Genomic DNA, 27648 nt, shown 5'->3' with positions numbered 1-27648 from the left:
TCCAGAAGCGGACACTGAAGGAGGTGAGGTTAGAAGGGAGATGTGAGTGGTGAGGTATACGTGATGAGGGATACAAGGAAGTGATCAGCGATGGCCTTGTCTGTGACTGACACGATGGGAATATGTCATGAGATGGCAAGGTCGAGCAGGTGGCCGTGAATATGGGTAGGTGAGTTTATATGGAGGGAGAGGGTAAGGGAGGACAGGAGGAAAGCAAACTCAGAGGAGTGAGGGCAAGGTGAATTGAGATGGAGGGTGAAATCAGTAAGGATGAGAAGTCGCTCTGTGCAGAGGATGAGGGAGGAAAGGAATGAGGTTGAGAAACTTGGCGTGGGGCTTAAGTGGACGGTAGAGAACGAGCATTTTAAAGGATAGACGAGATGGGTGGAACAAGGCGAGTTGCTCAAAGGAAAAGAAGATGCCAGAGAAGTAAGGGGACAGGATACGGTGAGATTTAACGATAAGGGCCACACCACCACCGCGACGGTTTGGGCAAGGCAGGTGGTGGAAGGTACAGCCAAGTGGAGAGGCTGTAGTAAGGGGGAAGGTATCCTCCCCTGTAAGCCAAGTTTCCGTCGAGGCCATGATGTCGATGCAATCATCCAAAATAAGGTCATGGATGGCAAGGGCCTTGTTTGTAAGTGAACGAAGATTCTGTAGGGAGATGTGGACAGAGGCAGTAATTGTTGATCCACTGGCAGAGTCCATAGGATCAGCAATGGGAGGGATGAGTGGGACGGGAAGGAGGATGGCAAGATTTTCCCCCAGCGGGTGCGCTGGATGGGAAGGTTGGCGACAGAGTAGGATGGGGCGGTTGGGTTGCTGTTCATAAGAAGGCAGAGGCAGTGTGAGTGCCTTGATGGACCCTTCGAAGAATGCTGAGATAGGCACAGAGGGAGGCTATGGTCTTATCCAAGAGGGAGTCAAGCCCCCTCTCTCCTGCAGAGAGATTCCTCTTCCCTCTCTTTTGCTGGATAGGGCAGTAATGATATAAATGTATCATTCTCTGTATTTCTGTTTTGAAACAATGGATTTCCTGGAAAATCAGTAAAGAAAATAATATGGCAATTTCTGTAAACAAAGACTTTACTTGATCTTGTTTATTCTGGAGAGATAGTTTGCCTGAATGTAAACCTACTCCCAGCAAGAAAGAAAGAACCGATCATGGATCAAAAAAATGGATACAATAAATATGAACTGGTATACAATTTACGCCTGTACACAGAAAGACTGCCCCATAGCCATAGAAATTTACATTATCAGTGCAACATGTAGTTATTTCCTTACTATGACACCACACATTGTAAAATTTTAAAAAAATTAGTAAGCACAAGCAACTACTTTTTTGTATATTTTATCATCTGTACAGTTTCTAAACAAGAAATTTGAAAGGCACAATTGTTTATACAACATGTACAAAAATGGCTGGAGCGGACAAGGAACAAAAAGACATCTTTCTTCTAAGTTGGTCTTAGTTTACAATTGCACAAACATAATATCTACATCAAAAAGTGTGCTTTCAGGGGAAGAGAGCTTGTGTAGTAAGAAACCATGAAATGTGTTCATTTTTGTTTAAAAGGACAAGTGATAGCCGCACAAAAAGGGTCCTGCAAAAATCCTTTATGTTGCTATCACTAGTCTGTCTTCATCATCACTGCTGACGTCGCTGTACTGCACAGTAGCTCGTGTAGTTCCCGCAGGCTTCCCTCCTCTTTTTTCTGGAGAAGCAGTCTGATGGACAGGAGACTCGGTCACCTCTTTCGAGTTTGCCCTTAAGTGCCCCGAGTCAGAGTTTGTCACAGCTCCAGCAGTTGTTTTGTTATTGTGTGCCTTAAGATACATGGTTTTACTGGCATGTTCTGTGTAAGGTCCTTGCGCTTTGCCGGTGTTATTTGGTTGCCCATGTTTCCAGTCCATAGGGTCTGACAAGTCCTTCAGGCCACATGCCTGGATTTGAGGAGAAACCTGAGAGAATAGTGTGCAGGCCATCTGGTTAACATTAACTGTAACAGGTGTCTGTTCGGTCCTAGTCGGACAAGATTCGCTTGTACAGTGCATCTCAATACTCGTTTGACCTTCTGGCCCTGTGTTGATGGATGGCACAAGAGTAGGCAGTGCGATGTTCATTATTTGGACTCCTGGAACATGGTTTTGTTGGCATAGTGTGCTCTCAGTCTGTGGGTTTGTGGTCAACACTTGAAGGCCAACAGTGTTAAATGAAAGGCCTGAAGGGCACATCTGTGGGCCTATATTTGAACTCGCCAAACCCAAAAGGTTTAATGTCTCTAGGCCTAAAGTGTTAAGAGTTTGGATATTTGAGATGCTCGTACTCTGCAAGCCAGATGGGTTTACTTGCCCAAAAGGAATATATGGCAAAACTTTGTTTGCCTCTGATTCACCCAAAGGCTTTATGTTGTCAGTTGTTTCCACAACATCTTCACTGACAGGGCTAGTTGTCTGGTGAATAACACTAACAGCTGGGATGGTAAGTTGCATTGGTCCTGCCTGGATTGGTACAAATGTGGAGTATGCAGCTAAACCCGCCGGAACTAACTGGATGCCCCCCACAGGGACCATGCTATACGGTGTCCTGACCTGCTGCTGAGAGTGAAGAGGCAAGTGGCTGAAGAGGTGTAAAGGAGGCTTCTCGCCCAACACATCTTGATGCTCCACCTGCTGCCTTTGTTGCTGACTGTCCAACTTGCATGGACTAGACATGGGAGAAGCAGATATGAATGGCCTTGCTTGGTACACGTGTGCATTGATAGATGAAGGGACCTGCTGGTAAAAATATAAGAAAGAAGAAACTTTCAGTTAATATGTTATAAGTCAGTAAAAAGAGTACATGCAATTACGTAGAATTTACAGCACAGAAACAGGCTATTCGGCCCAACTGGTCTATGCTGGTTTTTATGCTCCACACTAATCTCCCACCCTACTTCATCTAATCCTATCAACATATCCTTCTAGTCCTTTCACCCTCATTTACTTATCTAGCTTCCCCTTAAATGCAACTATGCTATTCGCCTCAACTACTCCTTGTGGTAGCAAGTTCCACATTCTAAGCACTCTCTGGGTAGAGAGGTTTCTGCTGAATTTCTTATTGGATTTATTAGTGACTATCTTATATTTATGGCCCCTAGTTTTGGACTCCCCACAAGTGTAAACTTCTTCTCTACATATACCCTGTCAAACTCCTTCATAATTTTAAAGACCTCTATTAGATCACCTCTCGGCCTTTTCTTTTCTAGAGAAAAGAGCCCAGCCTGTTCAGTCTTTCTTGATAGTTATCTCCTCACAGTTTTGATATCATCCTTGCAAATCTTTTTTGCACCTTCTCCAGTGCCTCTATATCCTTTTTGCAATTTGGAGACCAGAATTGTGCACGGTACTCTAAGTGTGGTCTAACCAAGGTTCTATACAAGTTTATCATAACTTCCCTGCTTTTCAATTCTATTCCTCTAGAAATGAACCCCAGTGCTTTGTTTGCACGTTTTATGGCCTTGTTAACTTGCGTTACTACTTTTAATGATTTCTGAATGTGTACCTCTGGATCCCTTTGCTCCTCTGCCCCATTTAGATTCTTATTTTCCAAGTAGCATGCGGCCTCCTTATTCCTCCTACCAAAATGCACCACCTCACACTTATCTATATTGAAATTCATTTGCCATTTACAAGTCCATTCTGCAAGTTTATTAACATCTTCTTGTATTTTGAAACTACAAATAGTAATCCCCAATCCTAAACTACTAGTTTTCAATATTCTCTGAATTATGACTTATTTACAGAAAAATCACTATCAGTCTGGTTTGAAAAGGACACACAAATGGTCATCCAGTGAAGATGTGGATAATCAACGCAGGAATGTGGAACATTTCTGATAATTTCTACCTGATGACTTATACTTATAAAATATTTAGAGCTACTGATTATTGTTTGGACACAAAGATCTGTTTTTCCGTGTTCTATTTGTTCTGCGCATCGCAGCCTAGATCTTCCAACTGGTGTTTTTTTTAATGCTGGCAGTAAACCATTCATTTTATGAGAGTTAATGCTTGTGTTACAAGAATGGGCATCAGAAAATCTAGGCACAAGTGAATAGTGAACAGGTAAAATATTAAAAAGTCTCATTATTTTATTTTTTAAAAGTTGCAAATGAATAAAATGTATAGCACTGATCTGTATAAACCAAGAAGGTGCAAGATTTGACCCTCAGCCTGCGTTTACCTGACCTTTGCTATGATGGCAATAGGATGCCACCATAGCCCCTTGGGCTACAGAAAGGGGAGAAAAAAAAGTGAGCCTGGCGCCTGATCACTGCCCAGCAACTCCAGCTGAAAAGTGCCTGTGTGTGGATGTTGGATGAGGATGTGACTGGGCTTTGATGCAAAGTCTCACATGGTTCTACCAACTGCAGCCAAAGCACACAAACCCTGCAGAAAAGAAGGCCTGGATAATAATGCAGGTCTGCGGTATTGATTTTTTTTAATTGACAAAATCCACACAATTAGGCTATTTAAAATTCAAATGCCATGTTTTTGAGTTATTACAATAGATATTTTCTTGGATTCAGCTTCAACAGTCACTCCCGTAAGTGGACATCATGTCCCTTACAATCCAGAGTGCATTTTTTTCTGCCCATTATCCAGTTAAATAATAGTGTACAGAGGTATCCTAGAGAACCCTTACTTTGAACACTGGCTACTGGAATTTACCACGTGCCACCTCATGAATTTCCCTCTCTTTGAATGGCAGACTGGATAAACACTTTTACCAACTCAAGACATGTGCTTAGATTGGCTGATTTAGACAAGATAATTGACAACAAAGTCACAACTCACTTTCTCTCTAAACATGGGTCCAGTACAGCTAGAACACTGGCATCTACCCGACAATGTGGAAAATTGCCCTGGTATGTTCTGACCACAAAAAGCAGGACAAATCCAATCCGGCCAATTACCGCCCCATCAGTCTACTCTCAATCATCAGCAAAGTGATGGAAGGTGTCGTCGACAGTGCTATCAAGCGGCACTTACTCACCAATAACCTGCTCACCGATGCTCAGTTTGGGTTCTGCCAGGACCACTCAGCTGCAGACCTCATTACAGCCTTGGTCCAAACATGGACAAAAGAGTTGAATTCCAGAGGTGAGGTGAGAGTGACTGCCCTTGACATCAAGGCAGCATTTGACCGAGTGTGGCACCAAGAAGCCCTAGTAAAATTGAAGTCAATGGGAATCAGGGGGAAAACTCTCCAGTGGCTGGAGTCATACCTAGCACAAAGGAAGATGGTAGTGGTTGTTGGAGGCCAATCATCTCAGCCCCAGGACATTGCTGCAGGCATTCCTCAGGATAGTGTCCTAGGCCCAACCATCTTCAGCTGCTTCATCAATGAACTTCCATGCATCATAAGGTCAGAAATGGGGATGTTCGCTGATGACTGCACGGCATTCAGTTCCATTCGCAACCCCTCAGATAATGAAGCAGTCCGAGCCCGCATGCAGCAAGACCTGGACAACATCCAGGCTTGGGCTGATAAGTGGCAAGTAACATTCGCGTCAGACAAGTGCCAGGCAATGACCATTTCCAACAAGAGGGAGTCTAATCGCCTTCCCTTGACATTCACCGCATTACCATCGCCGAATCTCCCACCATCAATATCCTGGGGGTCACCACTGACCAGGAACTTAACTGGACCAGCCACAAATACTGCGGCTACAAGAGCAGGTCAGAGGCTGGGTATTCTGCGGCGAGTGACTCACCTCCTGACTCACCAAAGCATTTCCACCATCTACAAGGCACAAGTCAGGAGTGTGATGGAATACTCTCCACTTGCCTGGATGAGTGCAGCTCCAATAACACTCAAGAAGCTCAACATCATCCAGGATAAAGCAGCCCGCTTGAATGGCACCTCATTCACCACCTTAAACATTCACTCCCTTCAGCACCGGCACACTGTGGCTGCAGTGTGTGCCATCCACAGGATGCACTGCAGCAACTCGCTGAGGCTTCTTCGACAGCGCCTCCCAAACCCGCGACCTCTACCACCTAGAAGGATTAGAGCAGCAGGCACATGGGAACAACACCACCTGCACGTTCCCCTCCAAGTCACACACCATCCTGACTTGGAAATAGATCACCGTTCCTTCATCGTCGCTGGGTCAAAATCCTGGAACTCCCTACTTAACAGCACTGTGGGAGAAGCTTCACTATACGGACTGCAGCGGTTCAAGAAGGCGGCTCACCACCACCTTCTCAAGTGACGCCCATATCCCATGAACAAAAAAAAAATTCTCCTCTTTGAAGCAGAGTTCTGGTGGTGAGAGACTGCTGCATGCCCTTCCGACTCCACCCCAATCCCGGCTGAGTTCCCTAGATTGGAGGTGATTGATATGCCGCCGTGGGGAGGGGGGAAAGAGAGAGGAGTTCGATACAAAGCCCTCTTCCTCCAATGGGGGACCTCATAGCCATTACCACCATTTACCGGGGCCTATCGCCATCTTCTACATGTTGGTCGCAGGAAGTGGTGGTAATGCATATGGATGCCAGGGAAATCTGACGGAAATCTCGGCCCTGTTCACCACCACCATTTTTGTGCAGTGGGCGGGGAAGTGGCGGGGCAGGAGGAAGGAAATCCAAGGAGGAGCAGTGAGTTGGCAGCACGCCTCACTGTCAGATTTTGCCTCATTCTCTGTTCCACCCCCCCCCCCCCCCCCCGATCTCAGGCGGGATCATGGAGGAGAATTCAGTCCATTGTCACTAACCAGACTCTTACTGACAGTAACCTCGAACTAGTCCAACTTCCCTTGTTAGGCTGGCACAGAAACTTTTTAAAACAATCATCCTTATGGCTGGTGGCTGTAACCTTCAAACACTCACTGCTGCCTAAAGACTCACTGTGGTCAAAGACTTCCTCTTACAGGATTATACTGGCAGGCCACAAAGAGTCCGTCACAGAGATCGCCAACCCATTAATGATCCTGCCCTCTTCTCAAAAGGTCAGCCATCAGCCAAAGCCTATCCTTTGAGCTGTGACCAGGGGCTTCTTGTAATCCTTCTGCATGCCATGCTGACAAATTGAATAGAACACCTTAAGCAGCAAGGTACCTCAAAGTACTTTTGAAGAACAGTCTGAGCAAACTTTGACAATAGCATAAGATGTATGTGATTGCAAATAACATCCCTCCAGGCTGATTAACCTATTAATACTTCAGACCATCATTGAGTGGTCCATAACAAAGTCACAGAATCATAGAGCACAGAAAGCGGCTATTTAGCCCATCGTGCTTGTGCCGGCTCTTTGAAAGAGCTACTAATTAGTCCCACTCCTCTGCTCTTTCCCCATAGCCCTAGTTGTGGAGTCCTTTCCCAGACAACTTGTCTGTTTAGGCTGATGGTTTTCTGCTGACGATATGCTTTGTTGGACTCAGAAACCCAATGCAAATTAGCCAAATTTGCAGATGATACCAAACTAGTAGACGCAGTGCAATCAGGAGGCAACCCAGAAAATGGCCAAGTTCTAAAGGACATAGCTGCCAGATTGGATCTGCAGCAGGTGATGAGGGAACTAACAAAAGGAAGTAACCTACTTAACCTTGTCCTCATCAACCCAACCTGTCATAAATGAGCCCCTCCACAATAGCATTGGCATAAGTGATCACCGCACAATCCTTTTGAAGACAAAGTTTTGTCTCCATGTGAGGACACAACAGTGAGGACATCCGCCATTGTGTAGTGTGGCACTACCACCCTGCTAAGTGAGACAGACTATGGACAGAATTAGAAGCTCAAGGCATTGAGGGTCATCAGCATCAGAACTATATACCAACACAATCTGTAGCCTCTGGCCCGGCATATTCCTCACTCATCATCAAGATGAGAGACCAACCCATGGTCAATAGGGAGGGCAGAAGGGCATGCCAGAAGCAGTATCAGGCATACCTTAGAATGAGGTATCAACCCAGTGAAGCTATTACATAGGCATACCTGCATGCTAAACACCAAAGGCAGTATGCTAAATATTGGTAAAGAAAAGGTACTTAAGAAATTAATGGGACTAAAAGCTGACAAATCCCCTGGAACGGATGGTCTACATCCTAGGGTTCTAAAAGAGGTGGCTGCAGAGATAATGGATGCATTGGTTGTGATCTTCCAAAATTCCCTAGATTCTAGATCAGTCCCAGCGGTTCAGAAGGTAACAAATTTAATCCCACTATTCAAGAAAGGATGTGGAGATGCCGGTGATGGACTGGGGTTGACAATTGTAAACAATTTTACAACACCAAGTTATAGTCCAGCAATTTTATTTTAAATTCACAAGCTTTCGGAGATTTTCTCCTTCCTCAGGCAAATGTTTCAAGAAAGGAGGGAGAGAGAAAACAGGGAACTACAGGCCAGTTAGCCTGAAATCAGTAGTAGGGAAAATGCTGGAATCCATTATTAAGCACAAGGTAACGGGGCACTTCGAAAATCATAATATGATTCGGTCGCGTCAACATGGTTTTATGAAATGGAAATCATGTTTGCCAAATCTATTAAGAGTTTTTTGAGGATGTAACTAGCAGGGTAGATAGAAGGGAACCAGTGGACGTAGTATATTTAGGTTTTCAAAAGGCACTCGATAAGGTGCCACACAAGAGTTTGTTACACAAGATAAGGGCTCATGGAGTTGGGGGTAATATATTAACATAGATAGAGGATTAGCTAACGGACAGAAAAGAGAGAGTAGGAGTAAATGGGTCCTTCTCAGGTTGGCAGGCTGTAACTAGTGGGGTGCCACAAGGATTAGTGGTTGGGCCTCAGCTATTTACAATCTATATTAATGACTTAGATGATGGTACTGAGCGTAATGTATCCAAGTTTGCTGACAATACAAAGCTAGGTGGGAAAGTAAGTTGTGAGGAGGACACAAAGGGCACAATTTTAAAACGGAAGTGCGGGTGCATTGGGGGCAAAGAAAATCGGGATTTTATTTGGAGCAGGCAGGAATCCCGGCTCCAACGTACTGAAGAACCCGGAAGTCCCATCATTAATTAAAGCCAGTGGGATGATATTTAAAGCAGTAAATCAAGTTCTTAAAGTACTTGAAAAGTCCATAAATCCAATTTACAATGAAGGCAAGCGATTTTAACGCTGCCTCAACGTGTTTCCCATGCTGTGTGAAGTACGTCATGGGAAAGTAGTCGGGTTTCAGCAGGCAGACATTTGCACATTTAAATCCCTGTTTGACAGATGGGGATAAAAGGTGAGTTATTGCAGCAGGGCACTCAGTTCTCTCAGACAAACGATTGGCTGAGAGATTTTTATGTTTAGACTGAAAATTCTTGGTTCACAGTCAGGATTGTTCTGTTTACCCATATTGACCAACTTTTCGGACCCCCTCAAACAAACTGATTGGGGGGGGGGGGGGGGGGGGGTGCAATGGCTGCATTCACCAGTACATCCGAGGACGAGGAACATCACCATCCTCGCCAGGCACGGCATGCACTTCTGCCACGTGTAGCTCCACTAAGCAGTGCTGCGCCACAGGCACCTGCACAAGAGCAAAGAGGGGAACAACAGAGGGGCCAATGTCACAGGAGGCACTACCCTCGCTACAGGGTCCACAGGCCAAAACTCAGCTTCCTGGACCTATCATAGGAGCCGAGAGTGAGTAGCCTGGTGGTCGCAGACATCTGCAGCCTCCTTAATGCCGAGTTGCTCCCGGCTGGGCTTCGCCTCATCTTATTACCCGTTGCTGTTAAAGTCACCACTGCCCTCAAATTCTTCGTTTCCGGATCACACCAGGTGCCACCAGTGACATCGCCGGGGTCTCTCAGTCGTCTGCCCACAAGTGCATAAGACAGGTCACCGACGGTTTGTTCCCCACGGACGACCTCAGCCAGATGGAGAGGGCAGTGGGATTCTACACTGTGGCTGGCTTCCCACGTGTACAGGGTGCAATCCATTTCAAGCATATAGCAATCCGAGTACCACCACATGAGCCCGGACTGTTCATCAACAGAAAGTGGTATCACTCCATCAACACTCAGCTCGTTTGTGATCACCGCAAAAGATTTCTTCACGTCTGTGTGAGATTCCCTGGCAGCTGCCATGATTCGTTCATTCTGAGGGAATCCAACATCCCGGCCCTCTTCCACACACCAAACAGCTTTAAGGGCTGGCTCCTCGGGGACAAGTGATACCCCCCCTGCACACGTGGCTCATGACACCTCTAAGGAAACCCATCAGCGAGGAACAACGTCAATACAATGTCAATCACAGCGCCACCTGGTCTGTAAATTCGGTGCCTCAATCGTTCTGGGGGAGCGCTTCAATATGCACCAGCGAGAGTGGGTCGCATTATAGTAGTGTGTTCTGTCCTGCACAACATGACGCAACAGAGAGGGATACTGGTTGATGAGGCCCCATGCCCTCATCCAGCATCCACACATCTGCCATGAACACTGAGGAGGAGCAGCAGCAGGAGGAGGAGCCCATCGGCAGAGCAGCAGCTCACCTGGCTGCTCATGAGGCGAAGGAGTCACTAATATGGGAACGCTTCTCATAAGGAGATCACAAAGTGAGAATAGTCCAGTCCTCAGACCACCTGGAAAGTGCAGCATCAACACCATCACCACCCCCCCCCCCACCCCGGCCCGCACAAAACAGTCCTGCAACTACACATACACCCACTGTAAAGTCACCCACTGGGTGGCATTAAGTCTCGCCGTTCATGATGAAACATATGAAAGGGCCCTATCACAAAAGGCAGTCAAGAATGGGCAAGACGTGGCAGTAGTGGTGAGAATGATAACATTTAATGTGACTTTATCAAAAACCAAATATAAATGAAAAACATGACAGTCGGTCAAACATCCTTGTGCATAACCTTTGTGATCACAAAACCTTTGCCTTTCTCTTCCTACTAGTTCTACGTGGTGCATCCCCCGTGGCTGTAGCAGAGGTAGTGGCAGTTTGCTCATGTTCATGCCCTGACTGCTTAGATGCTTTTAGCCTCCGCCCTCTGGGTTTTGGAGCCTGTGAGGGCCCCGCCAAAGACTGCTCCACCTGCACCTGTGCAGGGGCAGACTCGGCCACCTGGAGAGGAGGCAGCATTGTGGTTATTGGTTGAGGGGGGCAACGGGTGAGACGTGGGAGCACTTTGAGTGGCATCCCCACTTCCATGTCCCCTTTCGCCATCATCCCTCTCCTGGGCCAGGCCCACATCACTCCTACCACCCTGCTGGAGAACAGTTTGGAGAATATGTGTGATGACAGGTAAGCCCAGTTGTAAAATTTCTGCCTGCCTGTTTAAGGCAGCAGAATGTTGTTCACCCTGAGTCCGAACGGCCGTTGTTAGGGCCTGAATGGACTCATTTGTGAGCCGTGCTTTAAGCTCAATGGAGGCTAGCCTTCTCTCCATCGCAGACATTTCCGCACTTAACCTGAGACGCTATCTCAGAGGTTCCCTCATGTACCTGTGCCACCATTCCACTAATGCAGGAGTTGGACTCCTCCATCCTCTCCGCTATTGTAGAGATTGTGCGTGGCACCTGTTCCAGTACTTCGCAAATGTGCTGCTGTCCCTCGATCATTCTCCTTTTAAAGGATGACCCCCAGGGTTCAGCATCTACGTCCAGCTGAGCAGAGCCTGGAGAGGAGTGCGCCCACCGACGTGGACTCTCCACAGCTGCCCCTGCCATCAGTGTCTGCTCGTGCTCACTTGTGTGTGGTGACTAACCAGGTGCCAATCCAACTAATTGACTACTAGGACCCACTGAGGTGTGAGTATCTGCACTGGTGGATGGCTCGCTAAGATGCGATGGTGCCCCCCAGAGGCCGGGAGCTCCTGAGGAATTGCCCCCTCCCATCACTGTGGTCATTGAAGGGCCTCATCTCAGTCCTAAATGGGCAACCCTTAATCCTGAAATTATGCCCCCTAGTTCTCGAATCTCCAGCCTGGAGAAACAGCCTCTCAGCATCTACCTGTCAAGCCCTCTCAGAATCTTACATGAGATGAGATATTTCTTCACTCGGAGGGTTGTGAAACTTCGGGATTCTCTATCCCAGAGTGCTGTGGATGCTCAGTCGTTGAGCATATGCAAGGCTGAGAGTGATTGATTTTTGGACTGTAAGGGAATCAAGGGATATGGGGATCGGGCGGGAAAGTGAAGTTGAGGCCGAAGATCTGTCATGATTTTACGGAATGGCGGAGCAGGCTTGAGGGGCCTTATGTAGCCCTACATCTGGTCGAGAATGGCAATGAACAACCAGGCAAATAACAGAAGGAGGAGGCTCTATGAATATCACCATCCTCACCCATTGTGGAGCCCAGCATGCATAGAATTATATCCAATCTCCAGCACAGAAACAGTTGGCCCAACAGGTCCATGCCAGTGTTTATACTCCACATTAGCCTCCTCCCACTCTAATTACCTCTTTCCCCCCGCCCCCATATCCCTCTATTGCTTTCTCCCTCGTGTTTATCGAGCTTCCCCTTAAAAGCATCTACGCAATTCGCCTCAACCACTCCATGTGGTGACGAGTTGCACATTCTCACCACTCTACGAGTAAAGAAGTTTCTCCTGAATTCCTTATTGATTTATTAGTGACTATCTTATGATTATGCCCCCTTGTTTGGATTCACCCACAAATTGGATTCACCCATAAATGGGAACAATTTCTCTACATCCATCCTATCAAACTCCTTCATAATTTTAAAGACCCCTATCAGGTTTCCTCTTAGCTTTCTGTTTTCCAGAGAAAATAGCCCCAGCCTGTTCAGTCTTTCCTGACAGTTGCATCCTCTCAATTCTGGTAAATCCTTTTCTGCACTTTCTCCAGTGCTTCCGCATCCTTTTTATAGTATGGAAATCAGAACTCCACACAATACTCTAATCAAGGTTCTGTATAAATTTAACATTAGCTCCCTGCTTTTGTATTCTATTCCTTAAGAAATGAACCCTAGTACTTTGTTTGCACTCATTATGACCGTATCAACTTGTGTTGCTACTTTTAGCAATTTATGTATCTGTACTCCCTGATCTCTCTGCTCCTCTATCCAATTTAGTTTTTTACCTACCAAGGAATAAGGGGCCTCCTTATTCCTTTTACCAAAATGCACCACCTCACACTTCACTATATTGAATTCCATTTGCCATTTATCCACCCACTCTGCAAGACTGCTTATTTCTTCCTATATTTTGGTGCAGTCCTCCACATTATTAGCTTTACCTCTCGATTTGGTACCATGAGTAAATTTTGATACCATACCTCCAATTTCTGAGTCTAAATCATTTATATATATATATAGTGAACATCAATAGTCCCTGCACGGATTCCTGCGGGACACCACATCCCACTTCTTCCCAGTCCGAGAAAGCTCTTCTAACTTCCACCCTGTTTTCTGTTTTGTAGCCATCTTTCAATCCATTCTGCTCCCTGGCCTCTGACTGCACTTTGTCATGAGTCTCTTATACATGAACTTTGGTAAGATTCCACATATCACATGCATTGGCCTCATCTTAGCTTTCTGTTACTTCTTCAAAGAATTTAATAAGGTTGTTTAAACATGACCTTGCTTTTAAAAGCCCATGCTGACTATTTTTTATTATATTCTCCATCTCTAAATGGTTTGTTACCTGAGCTTTTATCAAAAATTCTACTAGAATTTTTCCTACCACTGGCGTTAAGCTAACTGGTCTACAGTTCCCTGGATTAATTCCATTTCCTTTTTTGAAAATGGGAATTACATTTGCTGTTCGCCAGTCCTTTGGCACTATTCCCTTTTCTATTGAATTTTTATAGATAGATTAGTGCCTTTGTTAGCTCCTCCCTAGTTTCATTGAGTATCTGCAGGTGAAATCCATTTGACCCAAGGCTTTGTCCCCTTTAAATTTGGCTAGCTTGTCTTGAACTTTCTTTCCATCTTAACTGTTGTAGTATCCCTCTTCTTCTACTGTTGTCATTTCCTCTTTGTTAGCCTCTTCAGTATAAAGGCAAAGTATCTATTCAGTATACCTACCATTTCAGTATCATCTCCTGTGAGCTTATCTTGTTCATTTCTTAGTGGCTCTACCTCTGTCTCAATTCTGCTTCTGTGTCTACAGAATACTTTACCATTTATTTTATATTCTTCGACCGTTTCATTTCATATTTCCTCTTTGCCATCCTAATTTTCTTTATTTTAACCTCTTTCCTAAGCTCATCATATTCCCTTCTCTCATCCTCTCCTTTATTGTTTATATACTTTGCGTATGCCTTTTTCTTTAGATTCCGTTTTGTCCTCATCTCTTCATTTATCCATGGCATTTCATTCTTTGCTGGTTTGTTCTTATTTTTTAGTGGAATATATTTCTCCTGAACTCTATTGATCTCTCCTTCAAATATTGCTCAGTGTCATTCTACCTCTTTGTCAATATTTTTCTCCAGTTTACCTTCCATAGTTCCATCCTCATTCCCTCATAGTTGACTTTATTCCAATGTATTACTTTGGTCTTTGAACTATCTATATCCCTCTCAATCATTACCTTAAAACTTATGTTGTGATCACTACTCTCTAGATGTTCTCTCACACTTACTTCTCTACTCTGCTCCAGTTAATTTCCCATCATTAGGTTTAGCAGTGTTTCCTCCCTTGTTGGGCTTGTTACATATTGAGGCAGAAAGAAGTCTAATACACACTGTAAAAAAATCCATCCCCTTCTCCTCTTTCATTCTCTCTCCTTGCCAGTTTATTTGGGAGTAGTTGAAATTCCCCATGATTATGATTCTGTATTTTTACTTGTACATGTTTCTCCCTACACTTCATTTCCACTATTTGATGGACTGTATATACCTCTAATATTGTGACCGATCCCTTCCTGTCCTTCATCTCAATCCATATAGAATCATAGAAAGGTTACAGCATGGAAGGAGGCCATTCGGCCCATCGAATCTGTGCCAGCTCTATATAAAGTAATCCAGCTAGTCCCACTCCCCTGCCCTTTCCCTGTAGCCCTGCAAATTTTTTCCTTTCAAGTACTTATCCAGTTCCCTTTTGAAGGCCATGATTGAATCTGCCTCCACCACCCCTTTGGGCAATGCATTCTAGATCCTAACCACTCGCTGTGTAAAAAAGTTTTTCCTCATGTCACCTTTGGTTCTTTTGACATTCACCTTAAATCTTTGTCCTCTGGTCCTTGACCCTTCTACCAATGGAAACAGTTTCTCCCTATCTACTCTGTCTAGACCCTTCATGGTTTTGAATACCTCTATCAAATCTCCTCGCAACCGTCTCTGTTCCAAGGAGAACAACCCAGCTTCTCCAGTCTGTCCATGTAACTAAAATCCCTCATCACTGGAATCATTCTAGTAAATCTCTTCTGCACCCTTTCTAAGGCCTTCACATCTTTCCTGAGGTATGGTGCCCAGAACTGGACACAATACTCCAGTTGTGGCCGAATCAGTGTTTTATAAAGGTTCATCATGACTTCCATACTTTTGTACTTTATGCCTCAATTTATAAAGCCCAGGATCCCGTATGCTTTTTTAACCACTTTCTCAACCTGCCTTGCCACCTTCACCGATTTATGCACATATACCCCCAGATCTCTCTGTTCCTGCACCCCTTTTAGAGTTGTGCCCTCTAGTTTATATTGCCTCTCCTCGTTCTTCCTACCGAAATGTATCACTTCGCATTTTTCTGAGTTAAATTTCATCTGCCACATGTCTGCCCATGCCACCAGCCTGTCCACATCCTCTTGAAGTCTATCACTATCCTCCTCACTGTTTACTACCCTTCCAAATTTTGTGTCATCTGCAAATTTTGAAATTGTGCCCTGTACACCCAAGTCTAAGTCATTAATATATATCCAGACAAGCAGTGGTCCCAGCACTAACCCCTGGGGAACACCAATATGGATTCTGTTTCTCTTTGTTAGTTATGTCCCTTGCTGCTACTGTCAATGTGCTATTTCTGATTAACTCAGCTATCCTACTGCCCCTTCTTCCTTCTCCATCATTTCTAAATACATTGTAGCCTGCCATATTTAATTGCCAATCCTGTCCTGTCTGTAGCCACATTTATGTTATCTTTATTACATCTATTTCCTCTCTTCTAATTATTTCCTCCAATTGCCTCATTCTGTTGCTGGTGCAACATATTACTGATGCAAATATATTATTTCTACTTTATTTTTATCAGGTATTTCATTATTACTTCCTATAACCTTTTCTGTTCCCTGAATATTTATGTTACTTTTATCTTTTTTTGTACTCTGACCTTTGCTCTTATCCCTTCTTTTTCTTATCCTTTGGCTACTTTAAACTCGTAAAGTGGGGAGAGGGCTTGAGTGGATATAAAATTCTTTCTACAGCCCTATTTATCCTTTCCACTAGGACCTTGGTCCCAGCCCGGTTCAGGTGCTGTCCATCCCAACGATACAGCTCCTTCCTGTCCCAGTACTGGTGCCAGTGTCCCATGAATTGGAACCCCACCTTCCTACAACACTCCTTCAGTGCAAGAGAGTGAAGGCAACAAGGTTGAAGTATTTGTAAGTCACTTCAGCCAAAAGTGCCAAGTAGACACTGAGGTCTCCACCATCATAGATACCAGTGTCCTGCCAATTCCACATGACATTAAGATGCAACTGAGTACACTGGACACAGCAAAGACTATGACAACATCCTGGTTGTAATGCTGAAGACCTGAATACAGGAGTTAGCGGCTCCCCTAGGCAAGCTGTTCCAGTACAGCTATGACACAGGCATCTACCCAACATGGTGGAAGATTATGGTATACCCAGGTAAGTTATAGATCTGAATATTAAATGAAGATTAAAAGACCAGAGTTCAAAGCAACGCAATAAATAAATATTTTGCCTCAGTTTTTAGAGAAAGGTGAAAGTAGGGGCTAGATTTTAATTTGGGCCACTCGACGCTAACAGAATGGCAGCGGTCTGAAAATGGCTCAGCACCCTGTTTACACAGTCCCCTTCAAAGGGGCCTACTGCTGGGCGGCTGAAATACCTGCCTGTTTCATGTGGTAGGCCCTTTTAATATGCAAATTGCGTCCTATGATTATACATAGGACATCGATTGCCATTTTATGACAGAACTGGGCAGAGTGTGCGCTATGCAAGTTCCGCCCAGTTTCAGCTGATAATCCAGCCGAAGAGAAGTCCGAAGGTTAAGTATTCATTTATTACTGTGGTGCCAGGGCGAGCAGGAGTGTTCCTTCGGGCTACACAAAAATAACTCGGGTCACTGCTGCACTGGGTCCCCTTCCCCAACCCACCTTTTCTTGTGCTGGGCCGGCTTCTGGGCTGCCCAATATTGCACCGGAGGGCTGCACCAGGGAAAGCCCGTTTTTCTGTCCGCAGCCCACAGGGTTTGAGGTAATAAGGCCCAGCCCTCAAAATGGACCGGGCCCCCAGCCTGCACTATTGATAGCCAAAATCTAGCTCTAGGTCTAGGTCTGTAGGAATACCCGAGGGGGATGTGAAAGAGCCCCTCTTGGAAATAAATATTCAAAAAAGGAACTGTACTAACACAAATTAATGGGAATAAAAATAGGACAGTCACCAGGCCCAGAACGTAATCATCCCAAAATAATGAAAGGAGGTTGGGGAGGCAATAACCATAATTTTCTGAAAATCTTTGCAAACAGAAATTGTTCAAAGGACTGGAAGGTGGCAAATGTTATACACCATTCAAAAGAGACAGGAAAGGAACCAGCCAGGAAAAGATAGACCAATTATCTTACCTCGGTTTTAGGTAAACTTCTACAGCCCACAATACAGAGTAAAATTAATGAACATTTAGAAAGGCACGGACTAATCAGGGATAGTCAAAGTGGATTTCTAAAGGGCACTTTGTGCTTGGCCAACTTAACTGAACATTTTGAGGAAATCACTGTGTATAACGGGAATGTGGTGGATATGCATATATGGATTTTCAAAAGGAGTCTGATAAAGCATTACATAAGACATTTTATGGAAATTAAGGCATATGGTGTTGAAGGGAACATAGCTGCACGAATAGAGAGCAAATGCTAGGAGACAGAAAGCAAAAAGCAGAAGTAAATTGATGTTTTTTGGATTGGCGAGATGTGGGGAGCTTCGGTGAATCGTCAAAGAGAAACAGTTCCAGATATGGATCTGATGAGTGGGATGGGGAAAAAAATCTCGAGACAGCTAGTTAAGGCATTGAGTATCTGAGCCATGCACTTCAAGAAGATTACAGGTTCAAAGTGAGCTATCTGATCTAAGCCAGGTTAGGGAAGTGCAAAAAAAAGTGGTATGGGTCCTATTTGAAACACATATGGACACATACAAACATTCAATCCGTTTTTGATGATCTCAGTTGCAGTAGCATTAGGGAACACTACAATTGGCCTCAGTGCCCTTGGGTTAGCAACGAGCAACTTGGCTTAGGGTTCAGCCATCTAGTGACCTCTGCTGAAAATACACGTGTGTGGATGTTGGGCCAGGACAGGGGTCAAGCTCAGGCTTGATGTTCAATGCAGTTGAATAGCTTGCTGGCATTCACCATCATGGCTCTATATTACCCGGCACATGGATTGTGGAGAACAAAACTCCTGCGTCCAGCTGAATTATTTGATCTTAGCCAGGGCAATACTAGTGTGGCAGGAAGGTGGAGAACAATTGGCCAGGTTCTCACTCTTATACAGACACACAATTTTGAGGTATTGTCCAGTGTTTGGCATCCACACATTCCCTAAAATTAGGTTACATTGATTTCTGTATTCCCTTGAGTGCCTTATCTCATAATTCATTTAGGAGCGTAGATTCAGTTCACTTGAATACTGTTAGAATTATCCTGCCAAGAGAAGGGATTTAATATCCTGAAATTCTTTAGATATTAATCTAAATGCTCAAATAACAATGGCCTAGTAATAATTAAAACAGAAATAGCCCCTTTACATCTGCCCAAACACATGCACTGTGATATTACAGGATGTACCAGGTTATGTAATTCATACAAAAATGAATAGAAGCATAAATATGTTTAACACATCCCTTTACTCCTGATTACTAATCCAACACAAAAGACTAAAATTCCTCCTTCCATTGCACAATGCCGAAAGGCAATGATCTCCCATTGGACAATTACTCACCATGATAGTTTTGGCTCCCTGAAGGAGGGTCTTTTGTGACTTAGACTTCACGTGGGCTAACTGAACTGGATGCTACGTCAAAAGCAGTACCACAGTGCACAGCCATAGAAGGGCTGGTGACAGACATCCTTGGAATTTAAGTACAATTATTCAGATCTGTATTGACACCAGGGGGTAATTTTTATGAGTCTGTGCTGATGGTGAAGTATCTTACCAGCATCAGTGCTTATTGGAAAGCTGTGAACAATGTGTCGGCAATTTTCCGATATGCAGTAGTAGTAGGCGAGGTATCTCACCTTGGGCATGGACTCAGAATGTCTAACCCAAGAAATGTAGTGGCTCAACTGTTTTAGCGCTTTTAAATTAGGAAACTGCTCTCTTAAAGCTTAGGGGTGAAGTTTATCAGATAAAGATAAATTAGATCTTGAATTATCTCATTCTATTTCAATAAAGTATTACAGATAAAATTATATTTGGTTCCAATACAATTCTGCAAGAATTTAGGAATGTCCTTATGAAAATGATTATTCTGGTTGTAAAGTCTATATTTGTGTCACTTATTTTATCAACCAGGCTTTTGGTTAGAATACAAGATACATTATATGATGAAAAGCACATACCTTTGTGTCGTCTGTGGTTTTCTTTCCAAGATTTTCTTGCACATGATGGTTGTCAGATGTCACCTGGTGACCAGAAGACCTTTGGCCAACCTTAGGTAATGTACCTCCATCTGCAAGGAACATGGTTTTCTCCTCTTCAGTTGCATGCCGATGGACTGGTGAGTATTTAGATTTCACTTTGTTGCTTTCAGCATCACTAGCATTCTGTGTAAGCCAAACACCAGACAATACCTCAAGGTTGTTGGTTTGCACAAGAGAGTCCTTTGCTGTCCTCACCACATCTGCAAGCAGAGAGGCAGAGGCAGCAGCCAGTGCACCAAGCTGGTCATTTCTCTGGACGGTGTGCTGAGGGCTAGCTGTTACTGATGGAGTGGCCGACAACCCCGTTTCCCCTTGACTGTCTTCATCATCATCCTCAATATCATAGTCTTCCTCATCCTGACCATCGGAGTCTTCAGCATCCGAGTAAAGACACTCATATCCACCCTTCGGTTTATCACCTGTTAAACAAACAAAACAGTAAACTAGCGGGCTAAATATCAAATAAACCTGAATTTAGTATTAGTGCATGAAGTGAAAAACCTTTTACTGTAAATGATCTGCAACGGATTTGAGAAATCATTCCTGGCTTTAAGCAGCAAACAATTATAGAGCTGAGACAACAAATCACAAATCCTCCAAATTAACAGATGTACTAAATTCATTGAATTTGCCCCTTTATGACTTCTGCCATCAAAGACTTCAAAAGATAAGCATTATTTCTTACATGAGGATCTTCTTGCCTGTAAAGTTATGCTGCACATCTTTGTACAAACATTCACTACAGCAGGGTTCAACCAAAACCCATTTTACAATCAACCTATCTTCTGTAAGAATGTAATTTCTAATCATATTGATCGATACAAACAATAAATATATTCCTATAAGTTATATTATTAAAAATCTTGTGCAATTTTAAAAATTCTTTCTTGAGATATGGGCGTCGCTAGCAAGTCCAACATTTATTTCCCATCCCAAATTGGCCTTGAGAAGGTGGCAGTGAGTGGCCTTCTTGAATCACTGCAGTGTGTATGATGAAGGTACTCCCACAGTGCTGTTAGGTAGGGAGTTCCAGGATTTTGACCCAGCGAAGAAGGAACGGCGATATATGTCTAAGTTAGGATATGTGACTTGGAGGGGAATTTGGAGGTGGTGGTGTCTGCTACCGTTGTCCTTCTAGGTGGTAGAGGTTGCAGGTTTGGGAGGTGCTTCATAAACTTGAGCTCATTCAAAACTCTGCTGCCCGTATCCTAACTCAGACCAAGTCTCGTTCCCCCATCACCCCTGTGCTCGCTGACCTACATTGGCTCAAAGTTCGGGAAAGCCTCGATTTTAAAATTCTCTTCATTGTTTTCAAATCCCTCCATGGCCTCGCCCCTCCCTATCTCTGTAACCTCCTCCAGCCCTACAACCCTCCGAGATCTCTGCACTCCTCCAATTCTTGCCTCTTGCGCATCCCCGATTTTAATCGCTCCACGATTGGCGGCCGTGCCTTCAGCTGCCTAGGTCCTAAGCTTTGGAATTCCCTCTCTAAACCTCTCCACCTCTCTCGCCTCCTTTAAAACGCTCCTTAAAACCTACCTCTTTGACCAAGCTTTTGGTCACCTGTCCTAATACCTCCTTATGTGGCTCGGTGTCAAATTTTGTGATGAGCCTTGGGACATTTTACTACGTTAAAGGCACTATATAAATGCAAGTTGGTGTTGTTGCTGTCGAAGAAGCCTTGACGAGTTGCTGCAGTGCATCCTGTAGATAGTACATACTGTAGCCACACTTCCTGTCATAAATTTTGATTACACTTTTATGTCACTATTTAGCATTGAAACTATTTATGTAAGCATTTAGAATGGAAAAGCAATATGTAAAATCTAGGTTGACACTTCAGCACAGTATTGAGGGAGTGCTGCACTGTTGGAGTTGCCGTCTTATCGGATGAGACGTTAAACCAAGGTCCTCTGTGCCCTCTGAGGTGGACGTAAAAGATTCCATAGCACTATTTCAAAGAAGAGCAGGGGACTTCTTCTTGGCATCCTGGCCGATATTTATCCCTCAACATCACTAAAACAATGTATCTGGTCATCATCTCGTTGCTGTTTGTGGGAGTTTGTTGTGCACAAATTGGCTACCGTGTTTTCTACTTTACAACAGTGACTGCACTTCAAAAGTACTTCTTTGGCTGTAAAGCACTTTGGGACGTTCTACAGTCGTGAAAGGCGTTAAATAAATGTAAGTCTTTCTTTTTCATATACGTATATAGACAATGCCAGTACCAATGTAGTTACCAGGTCTGGTCACTAGGTGGTGCTGTGGAACGAGTTTCTGAAGTCTCTGGGGGAAAAAAATTGGATCGGGGCCGTTTTTGGGCGTAGGTAGGGTGATGTGCTATTACCCCACGCCCAATGGCCCCTGCACAGGCACGATGCAAGTTTGGACCCACCAGAGCAGGTAGCAATCAGCATTCCTTTCCAGGCCTTGCACGTGGAATCAATGCAATTCACACTTTCCACCACCAGAGGGAGCACAATCTCTTAAAGGGAGGATGTTTCTTAGAAATCTCTTAAAGGTAGTTGGTACTTGTTATTTGCTGAAAATAACAGTCCTCTGTTTGAATGGAGATCAGACATCAGACACGTAAAACACAGCTGCAAGTCCCATCCCTATGTTTACACACTGATGAGTGATGTTAAAACATTGAATAAAGGTTGCGCACTACTAAATCCTATATCCACCAATCTGCACGCCAGACCTCACTAATCTGCCGATCTGAGTTGGTACCAGGCCTGCGAGAGTGCATGTACCACGGTTCTCTGCTGATGCACTAGAGACCTTGGTGCAAGAGGTGGATAGGAGGGACATCCTATATCCACCGGGGGGGGGGGGGGGGCGGGGGGGTGGAGGGGTAGAGGGGCAAGAGGCCCTCCAGACATATACTCAAAAGACAATGGGAGACGAAGTCAATGCCAGGCGCACAGCATCATGAACATGTGCAGGAAGAAATTCAATGCTTTGACATGAGTGGTTAAGGTGAGTGAGGTCGACTGTCAAGTGGCGTCTCCTACCAACTGCATCACGCACTACACCCCCCATCACCCACATACCAATAAACTCTTTCTATCAGTACTCAACTCTTCCAATCAGATGCTTCCTCCTGCCCTTACACATTACCACTGTTTCAAACCGCCCACCCTCAACTCACAAGCCACACACACTGGCAGTTATTCAACCATGACAGGCACATCACCCAGACACACGTCCCGCTTTCCTGCAGAAGAAGGTGGCGCATATCAGGAGGCAGCAAGTGGCAGTGGCATTTATCCCCTCGAGCCTGTTCTGCCATTCAGTGAGATCATGGTGGACCTGTGACCTAACTCCATATACTCGCTTTAGCCCCATATCCCTTAATACCCTTGGTTCACAGAAATCTATCAATCTCAGATTTAACATTCACAAGTGAGCTAGCATCAACTGACGTCTGCTGAAGAACGTTCCAAACATCTCCCACCCTTTGCGTGTAGAAGCATTTCCTAGCTTCACTCCTGCACGTTCTGGCTCTAAATGTGAGGCTATGTCCCCTAGTATTCAAGTCTAGGAGACCTCCAAAAACAGTTACAAATGTCTCGCCAGCCAGAAGCAATAATCCAGCCACTAACCTGTAAATCCTGCATGGTCCCTTTAAATAGCGCGGGTGGTGGTGGGGGGGGTGGTCTGCCAGGCACTCTAAAGACACGTTCAGCTGGTCTGGGTTAAGACTGTGCGTTGAGTTGAGCGTTAAGTCCCAAAATGGTGTCTATCACTTTAAATCAGCGTTACACACTGATTGAAGACATTCTCTCCCTACTTTACATGATTCCAGCGTTCATTATTTGCGCCTGCACTAACTCCTATACCAAGATGGTGTCTGGCGCACGTCACGCAGGAAACGTCGGAGAGGCCACGTAGCACCGAAACAACGGCCCAATTTAGCGCCCAACATCCCTACATTGTCAACACCAGTCAACAACTGACTGGGCAACATCATGGGTAATTTATTTGTATATGTACTGTGGAAAATATGACTTAGTAGATGACAACAGCTAGAGGTTATTGGGTCAGTGTGTACCAATGTAGAAAAGGAATGAGTTTATACAAGGGAACACAATTCAAATTTAGAAGTTTGTACTGACTGCTATTAAAGAGCTGACAGTTCTGAAAGTCCATTCCTCTCATCTACATCTACCAGCTTAACAAAATTGCACATAATAATTGCAAGTGTTTAGGACAATGCTATAGTTTACTATGGAACCCTTGCAGCATGAACTAGAAATCTGGTAATAATGACTGCTTATATTTAGATAAAGGGTTTAGATAAAGTAAATAAAGAGAAACTGTTCCCATTGACAGAAGGGTCGAGAACCAGAAGACACAGATTTAAGGTGATTGGCAAAAGAACCAAAGCTGACGTGCAGAAAAACTTTTTTATGCAGTGAGTAGTTATGATCCAGAATGCACTGCCTGAAAGGGTGGTGGAAGCAGATTCAATTGTGGCTTTCAAAAAGGAATTGGATAAATACTTATAAGGTAATAAATTTGCAGGGCTACGGCGAAAGAGCGGGGTAATGGGACTAACTGGATTGCTCTTACAAAGAACTGTCATGGGCTTGATGGGCCGAATGGCCACCTTTCTTGCCGTAACCATTCTATGATAACTGCAAAGTTTCAAAACAGATCACAAATTAATTTCCAATGAAGCAGATCTTAGAAACTTGGCAAATTTCTGATAAGACTAACAATACTGATGTAGTATATTAGCTACTAAATCATATCATATCCACTAACATGCAACTTTTTTTTTTAATAACCTCTTTGTTAAATGTTATGGCAGGAAGTGGTATTGTAAATTGTTATGGCATGCTGCAGACACCAAGGCTGGTTAGAACACAATGGGTTATTTTTCAAACCAGACAGTCAAAAAAAGAGATAAACAGTTAATCACAAATTGTATTAACCTTTCCTATGCTGCATCTCTACATAAATCATCGTGTTAAAAATAATCTCCAGTAGAACAGATAAAAACACCATTTGAATCCACAGTTCAGACTCACGGAAATTACAGCCATTGGTCTATCATGTCTGCGTCGGTGCCAGCTCTTCAACTAGAGTTATCTACTGTAATCCTGTTTCCCTGTTCTTTTATAGTTTTTCTTTTCAGATGATGTTCTAGTTTCTTGCCTCAATAGCCATGTTTGGTAAAGTATTCCATGTTCTAATAACCTTCCATGTGAAAAAAAATTCTAAACTTTTTTCTAGTGATAATCTTACCGATTTGCCAACCAGCAGAAACAACTGTTCACCATTTACCTTCTTAAAATTTCATAATTTTGAAAACTTCATCTAGGTTTCTCATTAAAACCATCCATTTTCCAGAGAAAACAGCTCCAATTTTTCAAGCCTTTCTTCATAGCTGTAACTCAGTCCTATATCATTCTGGTGAATTTTTGTTGTACCTTGGCTCTAATAGCCTTCCTCTAATGAGGTGGTCAGAAATACACGCAATACTCCAACTGTGACCTAGCCAATGTCTTGTAAAGTTCAGCATCACTTCCTTGCCTTTACCTTCAATGACACTATGAATAAACCATTTGATTTTTTTTATGGCGTTTTCTAGCTGCACACCTATCTTTAAAGATCTACAACCATAGATCTCTCTGTTCCTTCAAACAGATCTTTCTCCCCCAAAAAATGTACACTTCACGTTTCTATGCATTTAACTGCATCTGCCATCTTCTCTGAAATAGCCAATTCCTTTTTAAATGATGTCACAATCTTTGCATCAATATCTAGAGGACCGATTTTCATTTTTCTAGCTAGACAACAATGTAAAAAAATACGTACCACTCACTTGCCTGATGGGACACTGCAGTGGTCCTCGATTTATTCGGGAGCCTTATTCATGTATTTAAATCAAGGTCCTAAGACGGGTTTAGAACCCAGATGCAATTTTGGGTGGAGTATGTGCTCTGTCTGATGAAAGTGAGTGGAGTGGCCAAGCCAATGGTCCCTAAAGAAGCTGCTGCAGGCCACTCGAAAAAAAAGTTTACAAAAAGCCTTTTGCATGATTTTTTAAAAATCCTCCCCGCCACCCCGCACGCTGGAATCTCTGTGCCCCCCACAACGCCCTCCCACCCCCAACCTTGCAGTTTGCCCCCCCTCTTTGATGAGAAAACTCTGGCTTGGCTCCACAGAGGAGTTGCTGGATTTCCATTCCCCCCCTCTCCCCAATCGGCAAGCTACCTGTCAGCAATCATTTAGTGCTAGCAGGTCATCGATTCTATTGTAACCTTCTTTCGTATGGCAGCTTGAAAAGCAAAATTAAATGTTGACATCCAAGTTCATCATCCACTCTATGGTCTCTGATGATATGGAGTGAATAGAAGCTATTTCCCCAGTGAATATTTTAGCAAGCAATGGTTCAGAAGATGCCACATCCAGCGGTGTGCCTCAGGGATCGGTGCTGGGTCCACTGTTATTTGTTATTTATATTAATGATTTGGATGAGAATTTAGGAGGCATGGTTAGTAAGTTTGCAGATGACACCAAGATTGGTGGCATTGTGGACAGTGAAGAAGGTTATCTAGGATTGCAACGGGATCTTGATAAATTGGGCCAGTGGGCCGATGAATGGCAGATGGAGTTTAATTTAGATAAATGTGAGGTGATGCATTTTGGTAGATCGAATCGGGCCAGGACCTACTCCGTTAATGGTAGGGCGTTGGGGAGAGTTATAGAACAAAGAGATCTAGGAGTACAGGTTCATAGCTCCTTGAAAGTGGAGTCACAGGTGGATAGGGTGGTGAAGAAGGCATTCGGCATGCTTGGTTTCATTGGTCAGAACATTGAATGCAGGAGTTGGGATGTCTTGTTGAAGTTGTACAGGGCATTGGTGAGGCCACACTTGGAGTACTGTGTACAGTTCTGGTCACCCTATTATAGAAAGGATATTATTAAACTAGAAAGAGTGCAGAAAAGATTTACTAGGATGCTACCGGGACTTGATTGTTTGACTTACAGGGAGAGGTTAGACAGACTGGGACTTTTTTCCCTGGAGAGTAGGAGGTTTAGGGGTGATCTTATAGAAGTCTATAAAATAATGAGGGGCATAGATAAGGTCGATAGTCAAAATCTTTTCCCAAAGGTAGGGGAGTCTATAACGAGGGGGCATAGATTTAAGGTGAGAGGGGAGAGATACAAAAGGGTCCAGAGGGGCAATTTTTTCACTCAAAGGGTGGTGAGTGTCTGGAACGAGCTGCCAGAGGCAGTAGTAGAGGCGGGTACAATTTTGTCTTTTAAAAAGCATTTGGACAGTTACATGGGTAAGATGGGTATAGAGGGATATGGGCCAAGTGCAGGCAATTGGGACTAGCTTAGTGGTATAAACTGGGCGACATGGACATGTTGGGCCGAAGGGCCTGTTTCCATGTTGTAACTTCTATGATTCTATGATCACAGTCGCACATCAGGCTATCCTTGATCTTCCATTTATATAGCAGGCGGTTGCAGTGCCCCATTTGCAGTTCTGATATGGTTCATAGTGACCCACATTTTAAATGGCATGGTGAAGCCGTTTGGTTAAACCAGGGGGTCCATGATCAGGTCCTGATTCTTGACCTCGCTGGTTTCCCACATCCTCTGCCACTTGTCTTCAGGTGAGACTTACAAGGTTTTGAGAGATTCGGCCACTAAACAGAAATGGCTCCTGGGCTGAAGGCAGCATCTTGGGAGCTTCTTGAGATCTTCAATAATAGGCTAGGGCCCAATTGTAATCTCTGATAGTTAAAGAGGAATATGGCAACCTTCACGTGGTTCCCTCTGTTAAGTCTCTCCAGCACAACTAAAGCCATCAACAAGTCAACTG

At 44.1% G+C, this 27648-nt stretch overlaps 1 protein-coding gene across 4 annotated transcripts in view; it reads right to left on the bottom strand.

Annotated features, from left to right (window-relative positions):
• Window positions 1-1085: 1085 nt before the first annotated feature.
• hivep1 (HIVEP zinc finger 1) overlaps window positions 1086-27648 on the bottom strand; it is a 239673-nt gene continuing 213110 nt past the window's right edge. For 3 of the 4 annotated variants that reach the window (XM_068001730.1, XM_068001732.1, XM_068001731.1), the window contains exons 8-9: window positions 19719-20218; window positions 1086-2781 (exon numbers count right to left, since the gene is read on the bottom strand). In XM_068001730.1, coding sequence (XP_067857831.1) covers window positions 1621-2781; window positions 19719-20218 — 1661 coding nt within the window. In that variant the 3' untranslated portion in view covers window positions 1086-1620. The remainder of the gene's footprint in view (window positions 2782-19718; window positions 20219-27648) is intronic. The other variant, XM_068001733.1, reaches the window with a different exon arrangement.

Source organism: Heptranchias perlo, chromosome 2 (genome assembly GCF_035084215.1).
Source record: "Heptranchias perlo isolate sHepPer1 chromosome 2, sHepPer1.hap1, whole genome shotgun sequence".
Taxonomy (NCBI): Eukaryota; Metazoa; Chordata; class Chondrichthyes; order Hexanchiformes; family Hexanchidae; genus Heptranchias; species Heptranchias perlo.
The sequence above is the reverse complement of the archived record's forward strand: the minus strand, read 5'-3'. Positions and strand labels throughout refer to the sequence as shown.